Source organism: Triticum aestivum, chromosome 5B (genome assembly GCF_018294505.1).
Source record: "Triticum aestivum cultivar Chinese Spring chromosome 5B, IWGSC CS RefSeq v2.1, whole genome shotgun sequence".
NCBI classification, from domain to species: domain Eukaryota; kingdom Viridiplantae; phylum Streptophyta; class Magnoliopsida; order Poales; family Poaceae; genus Triticum; species Triticum aestivum.
In genome coordinates, this window is record NC_057807.1 from 656,716,087 (window position 1) to 656,727,364 (window position 11,278).

General features: G+C 48.2%; 1 protein-coding gene across 1 annotated transcript; it reads left to right on the plus strand.

Moving 5' to 3' along the window:
- The first annotated feature begins 1,880 nt into the window (after nt 1-1,880).
- Nucleotides 1,881-5,299, plus strand: LOC123113947 (FT-interacting protein 7). The gene has a single exon (XM_044535284.1). It carries the CDS (start codon nt 2,036-2,038, stop codon nt 5,138-5,140), a length of 3,105 nt encoding a protein of 1,034 aa, XP_044391219.1. The 5' UTR covers nt 1,881-2,035; the 3' UTR covers nt 5,141-5,299.
- The last annotated feature ends 5,979 nt before the right edge of the window (nt 5,300-11,278 follow it).

Sequence of the window (11,278 nt, forward strand, 5' to 3'; positions counted from 1 at the left end):
GCAAAAAATAAAAGTGTCGATGGGAGGATTTGATCTCATAACCTGCAAACCGTCCACCGACGGTTTGTCCAACTGACCCATCTAGAGGTATGAGAGGATTCATTTTCTCCCGTTGCAACACACGGGCCTTTTGTTAGTTCTAAATAAGCTTTTTAAATTCTATTTTTGTGTAGATGTTCATGTTAGTGTAACAAGCGTGCTTGACAATTTTCATGCGAAACGGAATTGTAGTGCTTGGTCGGTGAAAAAACAAAATTAAGTGTAACATTTGGAGATAACATTTGACATTTGACTTCTCTTTTTACACATATCATAATGCTTAAGGGTTTCCGCGATCCCCTAAAATTTGCAAGTAGCATTTGGCTGTGACAATGAACACATCTATTCTTTTTAGAAAAAAAATGTTATTTACAAAATACATGTTTGGCGCCCACAAGAATATGCTTCCTCGAGGCAAATTAGATTTCCGGAAATTGCATCCTTTCTATGAGAGATACCTGACGCTGGATTACAATACTGTTCTTCCCTGAGAGATACCTGGCGCTTCAGGTCTAGTTGGTGAATGTGTGTTGCTTTGCATACGTGTTGAAGTGACGGTCATGTGCAGTGCATAGTGGGCGGCAGGATGGGGACAAAGAAAGGGAATGGTCGGCGTGGATGGCCTCTGCCTTTTCGCCTTTTCTGACTCAACGCACCCTCAACCAGATCTGCACTGCACACATGCAAAAGCAACGCCATTCGATTCCACGCATCGCCTACTCGTTTCACACAGACGAGGAGAAAGGATCTTCTTTTTTCCTAAATAATATTCCGCGTCTGAGAAAAAGAAAAAGATAAAGAAGGGGATTTGGAATCTCATCTCTCCGTCTCCTCCTGGACTTTATGAACTTTAATTAATTAAAGTGTGCACCTAGGAGATGAAATGAGGTCTAGCGCCAGTGACGAAGAATGATTAGAAAACTAGAGTGTTGCATAAGCAGAATAAAAAATTCTACAAAGTGGTTTCAGCGGATGGAACTTGTCTTCAAAATAGGTTTCAAATGAAAATATTTCAATCCCACAAATCAAACAACGAGCACAGGAAAAACTCCTTAGGATTGAAATCGGCCAAAATTTCTGTGAAATTCCTTTGACTCGACCCTAAGAATTCGAACCAGCAAAAGGTGTATATCTGATTCCAAGGGCATAAATACTTGCTCATCTATTCACAATGCTCCACTTTTCAAATGTTCCTGCAGATGCTTGCAAACGAAGATAAGCACCTTTATTCCACGCCCTAGAAGGCTATATGTTCCTTTTCCTCTCCACGCCTAATTAAACTAACTAACTAGCCACCATTTCACCGCGTGCCCTGATCGCCTTGCGAGAGGGGAAAGAAAAGCTTTCTTGTTGAAAGATAAAAACTTTTAGTCTCATTGCTTGTGACGGGCCAATTTAGAATGCATAGGAAAAACAAAGTAATTCTATAAAGAAGTTTGAGTGAATAATTGTTTTCCTCAAAATGAGTCCAAATGAATTATAAGGAAAAAAATATATTTCAATCCTACAAAACAAATGACCAACGCAGGATTTTTTTTCCTAAGAATCCAAATCCTCCAAAATTTCCATCAAATTTCTTTGAACCGGCCCTAAGAACTCAAACCAACAACAGGTGTATATTTGATTCTAAGGGCATAAAATACTTGCTAATTTATTTACAATAAATATTATTCTCCACTTTTCAAATATACCCGCAGATGCTTGCACACGAAGATAAGCACCTTCGTTCCACGCCCTACAAACAGACTAACAATTTCCTAATCATTTTCACCGCGTGCCGCCATGCTATTCTTCATGCGTTCTCATCTCAGCCTCTATTTAGTCTCTTCCACTCCGTCTCACTGACACACACACACACACACACACACACACACACACACACACACACACAGCTCCATGTCTCCTGAGCTCACCGCCGATCACCGCTGAGGCGCTGAGTTGCGCCGACCGAAAAAGATATAATAATCCTAGGCGACTTCCATCGACCGTATGCTGTATGGCGGCGACGGTGAGGAAGCTGGTGGTGGAGGTGGTGGAGGCGCGGAACCTGCTGCCGAAGGACGGGACGGGCACGTCGAGCCCGTACGCGCGCGCCGACTTCGACGGGCAGCGCCGCAAGACGCGCACCGTGCCGCGGGACCTTAACCCGGCATGGAACGAGCCGCTCGAGTTCAGCTTCCCGGGCCCCGGATCCGGCGGCATCGACCCCGTCGCCGGCGAGCCGCTCGAGGTGGCCATTTTCCACGACGTGCGGGTGGCACCCACCCGCCGCAACAACTTCCTCGGCCGCGTCCGCCTCGACGCGCGCCAGTTCGTGCGCAAGGGCGAGGAGGCGCTCATCTACTTCCCGCTCGAGAAGAAGAGCTTCCTCAGCTGGGTGCGCGGCGACATCGGCCTCAAGGTCTACTACCTCGACGAGCCCCTCGCGCCGGAGCCTGACCCGCCTGCCGCTGATCCTCCTGCGGCCGATGCGGTTGATGCGCCGCCGCCGGCTCCTGATGCCTCACCTTCACCCGTGTGTGCGGACCCACAGCCAGAAGCAGAGGTGACAGAGACAGCACAAGGAGCGCCACCAGCTGGCGACGAAGCCAGCACGGAGAAGCCGCCCGAGGGTGACGGTGACCCGGTAGCGCCGACCCCGGCCACGGAAGATGAGCCGCTAATGAGCTCGGAAGCGGTGCCAGCTTCCGATACAGCGGCGTCAGAGAGGCCGCAGGAGGAGGAGACCCCGCCACCGCCGCCGATCCCGACGCCGATGCCAAGGCAAGTGCCGGTGCCGCCGCGTCCGGCGCCGCCGCCACCGGATGTGCCGATGGAGCGATCGAAGCACGACCTGGTGGACAAGATGCCGTATCTGTTCGTCAGGGTTGTGCGTGCGCGGGGCCTGCCGGCGGGAGCGCACCCACACGTGCGCGTGGCCGCCGGCGGCCGGCACGCGTCCACCCGGGAGGCGCGCCGCGGCGCCTTCTTCGAGTGGGATCAGACCTTCGCTTTCAAGCGCGATCCGGCCATCGACTCCCCGGGCCCCACGCTCGAGGTCTCTGTGTGGGACCTCCCTCCCGATGCCGATGTGTCTATCGCCGACGACCGCAGCTTCCTCGGCGGGCTCTGCTTCGACACCGCCGACGTCCACGCGCGGGACCCGCCCGACGGGCCGCTCGCCACGCAATGGTACAGGCTGGAAGGCGGGCGCCGCCTCGCCGGTGCCGACCTGATGGTCGCCACGTGGGCTGGCACGCAGGCCGACGAGGCCTTCGGCGAGGCGTGGAAGGCGGACTCCCCGTCAGCGTCGTCGTTCTCGGCAGCCGTCGCGTCGCGCGCCAAGGTGTACGTCTCGCCAAAGCTCTGGCTCCTGCGCCTGACAGTCATCGAGGCGCAGGACACGCTCACAGCGGCGCCGCCCCGCGACGCCGGCATCGCGGTGCGCGGGACTCTGGGCTTCCAGACCCTAAAGACCCGCACGACGCCGGTGAACCGCAACGGTGGGCCGGCGTGGAACGAGGACCTGGTGTTCGTCGCCGCCGAGCCGTTCATCGACGACGACTGCTTCGTCATCTCCCTCGAGGTGCGCTACGGCAAGGAAGCTTTTCCTGTGGGCTCGGCCAGCATCTCGCTCGCTGCCATCGAGAGGCGGGTCGACGATCGGAAGGTGGCATCCAAGTGGCTCGACCTTCTCCCGTCCGACGAAGCTATGAGGAAAGTGGGTAACAGGGCGGCCATGCACATGCACGGCGGCCGGCTGCACGTGCGCGTGTGTCTCGACGGGGGCTACCACGTTGCCGACGAGCCGCCGTACGCGAGCAGTGACTTCCGGCCGTCGGCGCGGCAGCTGTGGCGTCCGCCAATCGGCGTGCTGGAGCTTGGCATCGTCGGGTGCAAAGGCCTCCTACCGATGCGCACCGCCGACGGCAAGGGGTGCACGGACGCGTACGCCGTGGCCAAGTACGGCCCCAAGTGGGCGCGCACGCGCACCATCTGCGACAGCTTCGACCCGGCCTGGAACGAGCAGTACACGTGGCCCGTGTACGACCCGTGCACCGTGCTCACCGTCGGCGTCTTCGACGACCCGCTGCAGTCGCTTCCGCCGGACGAGGGGAAAGACGCCGCGTGTTCGCGGCCGATGGGGAAGGTGCGGATACGGCTGTCCACGCTGGAGAACGGCCGCGTGTACCGCGGCGCGTACCCGCTAATCTTGATGCTGCCCACCGGCGCAAAGAGGATGGGCGACGTCGAGCTGGCCGTCCGCTTCGCCACCTCCGGGACGGCGCTCGACGTGCTGCACATGTACGGGCAGCCGGTGTTGCCGGCGATGCACCACCTGCGTCCGATCCTGTCCGTGAACCGCGAGGCGCTTCGGCTGGCCGCGGCGCGCATCTCGGTCGCTCACCTGGCTCGAGCCGAGCCGCCGCTCCGGCGGGAGGCGGCGATGTGGATGCTAGACGCGGCGGAGCCCCGGGGATTCAGCATGCGGAAGCTGCGCGCCAACTGGAACCGCGCCGTGGCGGCGCTGTCGTGGGTGGCCGACGCGGCGCGGTGGGCAGAGGATACCCGGTCGTGGCGGAACCCGACGGCCACGACCATGGCGCACGCCGTGCTCGTGCTCCTGGCGTGGCACCCGGATCTCATCGTGCCGACGCTCACGCTCCACGTCGCCGCCGTCGGCGTTTGGAAGTACCGGCGCAGGCCGCGCGCCCCGGCGCCGCATCCGTGCGTGCGCGCGTCCATGGCGGAGGCGCCTGACAGGGAGGAGCTGGACGAGGAGTTTGACACGATACCGAGCGCGAAGACGGCGGAGGTGGTGCGCGCGCGGTACGACCGCGCTAGGATGGTCGGAGCGCGGCTGCAGGCCATGGTCGGCGACGTGGCGACGCAGGCGGAGAGGCTGCGGGCGCTCGTGTCGTGGCGCGACCCGCGCGCCACAGGGATGTTCGTGGTCCTCTGCGTCGTGGTGGCCATGGTGCTGTACATGGTGCCCATGAAGGTGGTGGCCGTGGTCGCCGGGTTCTACTACCTCCGGCACCCCATGTTCCGGGACCGGATGCCGGCGCCAGTGATCAACTTCTTCCGGCGGCTGCCTTCTATGTCTGAACGTATCATGTAGGATCTGCCGAGCGGTGTGGGGGTCTGGGTCGCCGTGGACTGCAGTTCCAGTTGCAGTTTGTAGTATTAGCTCGTTTTCCCTTTTGGAGATGGACCTTGTAGTACTTAGCTAGTAAAGAACACTCTGAATTTTAAATTTGAATAAGTTAATTTTCTGTCATTGATTCTTGTGTCAAGATTTGTGTGGTTTATTTTCATGCGTTGTTTCATGACTTTTTAGGCTGATTTTTTGACTTGCCTCTCTTTGGGGTAAATCGATTTTCTTTCCTTGGCTGGATTTTTGACTTGCACCTGTTTGGGATAAGTCGAATTCTTCTAGCTAAGTTTTGGACTTGCTGTTGTTTGGCTAAGCCAAATTTTCGATTGGGCAGTAGATCCATTATACATATTGCATATGTTTATGTTTGTGTGGGTTTTGCTTTTGCTTTTCTTTATATTTTTCGTCGGTTTTTCTTTTTTACATGGGTATGTTATGCAGCAATTCTACTGTACGTATGTCGCGTGAAAATTCATTCTGGATTACTCTTTTTTTTGTCATTGATTTCCTGCTTTGAGATTTGTGCTCTGTTTCTGCTATGTTATGCGAGTTCTTTTGGGCTAGTTTTTTCACTAATCGCATATTTGGGCCTGTCAATTCCTTAACATGCTGAAGCGCATTTCCTGTGAGATCTAGCCCTCCACTCTATCCCTTTGTTCTTTTCTGTTTACTGCTTTTTGTTTTTCTTTATTAGTCATTTTTTCCCTTTTTTTGGGTATTTTGGGATATTGGGTGAGTGTAAATGTATACACACCAATACTACAAAATTTATGCAGAAGTTGCAATATTGTTTGACTAGTCCTTGCATACTACAAAAATGTGCAATTTCGGTGCAAAGTTGTGTTGAAGCTTTTATAGTTTTTTCTCTTCATTTCCATTTTTCTTAATGGTTAATACCAATACCACTAATTTATTGTTCCTTATAAAACTTTTTTATAGTTATTATTTATTTTATTTCTCTTTAAGGGTAATATTAATGCCACCAATTCATTCCTTCTTAGGTTTTCTTTGTGAAAATTTCACTATTATATGCTTCTTGTTGCATATTTTAAAAGGCACAACTATTTGTTATTATGTGCAAATTTTGGCATTTGTTGTTTTAGATCTTTTTTTCATTTTACTTCAGGTCTTATACCAATGGCATTAATTCATGTTTAGTTAAAAAAACGTAATTGTTTGGATCTTGTTTTAATTTGTATTTCATTTTCTTTCCACTTAAAGGATAATATCAAGCCACTAATTTATTCTTTCTTAGAAAACTTTATTATTTTGATTTTGTTTTAGTTTTTATTTCATTTTCTTTCTTTCTTAATAGTAATACCAATGCCACTTTCATTTCTTCTTAGGAAACTTCCATTTTACGAAAATTCCACTATTGTATACTTATTCTTGCATATTATGAAAAGCACAATTTGTATGTAAATCGTGTGCAAAATTTGTCATTATTTTTTATTAGTTCATTATTTTAATTTTCTTAAAGGGTAATATCTATGCCATTAATTCATTTTTTTCTTAGAAAAATGTATTATTATTATTATTATTATTATTATTATTATTATTATTATTTTGATTTAGTTTTTATGACATTTTATTTCTTCTTAAAGGTTAATATCAAAGCCACTAATTCATTCATTCTTAGGAAACTTCATTATTTTATTTTTGTTTCTTTAAGGTTAATACAACTATCAATGATTAATTACTTCTTATGAAACTTCTTTTTTGCGAAAATTACACAACTACATGCTTCTTCATGCATATTATGCAAAGGCGCAATTCCTTTGTAATTATGTGCGAATTTTATCATTATTATTTTTCATTTTCTTTCTTCTAGAAGGGTAATACCAATGCCACTAATTCAAAAAAATATTAAAAAATATTATTATTTTTATTTTGCTTTAATTTTTTTATTCTTTGTTCTTTAAGGGTAATACCAATGCAACTAACTCATTCCCCCTTAGGAAATTTCTTTTTTTAAAAAATTTCCACTATTGTCTGCTTACTTTTGCATATTATAAAAATCATTTTTTTCCATTTCTTTAATCATTATTTGTTTTAACTCTTTGCATTTTCTTTCTTGTAGAAGGGTTATACCGATGCCTCTAATTAATTCCTTGAACATGTAATATGTGGTTCTTCTATGTATACTAGATGGATACCCCGCGCGTTGCCGCGGGACATGCAGTAGACTTCTAAGTATTAAATGGATTGGTTTCAACAACCATTAAAATGTTACTTTTTTTTACTAATGGGGCACTTTTCTCTTTTGAAGATTAGTTATAATTTCATATAGCAAGGAAGATGGTTCTCATATACAGGAAATTAGTATTTGTTAGAGGCAGATGTTAGAGAGGTGATTTAATTTTGTAAGCCAAAGATTGTCATAACATGGGATTGAAGTTTTCATTCAATAAACAGTGCAAAATTTCATATACAATAAGCGAATGAAATTATTTTTTAGCAATGGGCCAACTCTGTGATACTACTTAAAAAAATATTATTGGTAGCAGGCACAAACAGAAATGAAACGAAGCTACTAATCCTAGCTTGTGAGTTTGGAATAAAATAAATACTACGTATTAGATAAAAACAAATTCTCTTTATCAAAGTAGTTCAGAACCGTGAGCGACAAGAACTTCTAGGGATTTATTGCAGTATTTCCTTCACGATGAATAAGACAATTTTAAATCCAATCAACACCTTAGGAAAGAAAAATAAAAATAAACACTACTCCCTCCGATCCAAATTAATTGCCACTGCTTTAGTACAACTAAAGCTGCAACAATTAATATGTATGGAGTATTAGATAACCAAATTTCTTGATCGTAGTGATTACAGATGATATTTTTAGACTATCGCTAATTTATGTTTGACTGGGTCTGCCACTAAAAATAGTTCACAACTATGAGGGACAACAACCTTTAGAGATTTATTCCAGTCTTTCCTTTATAATGAATCGGACAAAATTTTAAATCCAATCAACACCCGGAGGAAAGATAAATAAAAATCTCCAAGAAGAGCAGCACAATGCATAGATTTGTCCATACCTTGATAAATCAATGCAAATTAGTTATGCTAGTTGATATACTGATCTCCACTTGGTTGAATGCTTGAGAAAGCTGATAGCGTAATATTTGAGATACAGAGAGATCAGTACTACTAAGATTGGAGGTCACAGAACTAACAAAACCTGTTGGTGATGGCACCAGGAAGATATCGTTGCTCTTCGATGATATAGACTACAAAACCACACGTAGACAGCTCTTGCCAGAACCTTGATCGAGTTGCCTGCATCTGCAAGTGGTAAGAAGCAGGCGCATCAAGAAGATTTCACCGATGTTAAGAAAATCACCAACTTGTTCTTGAGTTAAGCTGTGTATGGACTATGGAGTAATAAGTTAGAGGCTTGCTGCAATGAAACATCATCGGAATGGAGGACAAAAGGGTAAAATCTTATAGATTCTGTTTTTTAATATGGGGATGTGCATTCCCTGTAGTTTTTCCATAGAAAATAGGTAGTAGCTTCTTGAAAGACACGACGTGCCGACAAAATTAAAACAGACCGCAACACAAACTCTTAATTTAAAATTTTGGTATTAGGTCGCTGTTAGCGTATAAAGCAGAATTTACCTGCATACTTATTCCGGTTTTGCAAGTTGCTCTGTAGCTGCATACTAAAGCCAAAGTCCATTTTAATAGTGGCTCCACAACATGATCTAGTCATACCGAAATCCCTCACATGTCGATGATTGTGAGCTGATCCCCCGTCCCTGTCGTCCTTGACGCGCCGGCTGGTTGGAATCGAAGGTGGAGTGAGGAGTGGAGGACATGAGCCGCCGCTGCTCACCCAGGCCATCCCTCCGTGGGGACAGCTCGCTGGTGTGGATGGCCTTCTTGAGGGAAGCAGGCTAGACTCTGCAAATGCAGCAGGTTGGCGAGATCGAAGATGCAGTCCAACCGACCCCCCCCCCCCCCCCCCCCCCTCCACCGCACGCTGCCGCTCCATCTCTATCACCCTCCTATTTCGTAATCCTGACGCATCAACCGAGATTTGAAGGGGGTGATGATGCAACGTAGAGGCGCTGGTCAGGTTGGAAACTTGCGATTGAAAGATAGTGATGCCAGAGAAGATAAATAAAGGTGTTTGATGATGTCTATTCGCATACTGGCGTCAGTTCCAGAATCTGAGCCGCCATATATTGCAAGATTCAAGGTCAAGCATCGTCACGTGGCAGAATGTTTGGGGATGGAGTTCTCTCAGGAGTAAAACTCTCAGAACTTGAAAGCATGTATTACAGGAGACCAACTTTTGGGATACCCCTGTTGGAAATATGCCCTAGAGGCAATAATAAAAGCATTATTATTATATTTTCTTGTTCATGATAATTGTCTTTTATTCATGCTATAATTGTATTATCCGGAAATCGTAATACACGTGTGAATACATAGACCATAACATGTCCCTAGTGAGCCTCTAGTTGACTAGCTCGTTGGTTAACGGATAGTCATGGTTTCCTGACTATGGACATTGGATGTCATTGACAACAGGATCACATCATTAGGAGAATGATGTGATGGACAAGACCCAATCCTAAGCATAGCACAAGATCGTGTAGTTCGTTTTGCTAGAGCTTTTTCAATGTCAAGTATCTCTTCCTTAGACCATGAGATAATGTAACTCCCGGATACCGTAGGAGTGCTTTGGGTGTACCAAATGTCACAACGTAACTGGGTGACTATAAAGGTGCACTACAGGTATCTCCGAAAGTGTCTGTTGGGTTGACACGGATCGAGACTGGGATTTCTCACTCCGTATGACGGAGAGGTATCTCTGGGCCCACTCGGTAATGCATCATCATAATGAGCTCAAAGTGACCAAGTGTTTGGTCACAGGATCATGCATTACAGTACGAGTAAAGTGACTTGCTGGTAACGAGACTGAACGAGGTATTGGGATACCGACGATCGAGTCTCGGGCATGTAACGTACCGAATGACAAAGGGAATTGTATACGGGGTTGTTCGAATCCTCGACATCATGGTTCATCCGATGAGATCATCAAGGAGCATGTGGGAGCCAACATGGGTATCCAGATCCCGCTATTGGTTATTGCCCGAGAGCCGTCTCGGTCATGTCTACGTGTCTCCCGAACCCGTAGGGTCTACACACTTAAGGTTCGGTGACGCTAGGGTTGTATGAATATGAGTATGCAGTATACCGAATGTTGTTCGGAGTCCCGGATGAGATCCCGGACGTCACGAGGAGTTTCGGAATGGTCCGGAGGTAAAGAATTATATATAGGAAGTGGTATTTCGGCCATCAGGAAAGTTTCGGGGTCACCCGTATTGTACCGGGACCACCGGAAGGGTCCCGGGGGTCCACCGGGTGGGGCCACCTATCCCGGAGGGCCCCATGGGCTGAAGTGGGAGGGGAGCCAGCCCATAGTGGGCTGGTGCGCCCCCCTAGGCCCACCCCCTGCGCCTAGGGTTGAAACCCTAGGGTGGGGGGGGCGCACCACATGCCTTGGGGGGCACTCCTCCCCCCTTGGCCGCCGCCCCCTTGGGAGATTGAATCTCCCAGGGCCGGCGCCCCCCTGGGGCCTATATAAAGGGAGGGGGGAGAGGGGCAGTTGCACCCTGAAGTCCTGGCGCCCCCTCCCCCTGCTACACCTCTTCCTCCTCCGTCATGCGCTTGGCGAAGCCCCGCCGGAGTGCTGCTGCTCCACCACCACCACGCCGTTGTGCTGCTGCTGGAGCCATCATCATCAACCTCTCCTTTCCCCTTGCTGGATCAAGAAGGAGGAGACGTCATCCTCTCCGTACGTGTGTTGAACGCGGAGGTGCCGTCCGTTCGGCGCTAGGATCTCCGGTGATAGGATCACGACGAGAACGACTACTTCAACCCCATTCTTTTGAACGCTTCCGCTCGCGATCTACAAAGTGGTATGTAGATGCATCTACCTTGACTCGTTGCTTAGATGAACTCGTAAATGGATCTTGGAGAAACCGTAGGAAATTTTTTAATTTTCTGCAACGTTCCCCAACAGTGGCATCATGAGCTAGGTCTATGTGTAGTTCTCTATTGCACGAGTAGAACACAATTTTT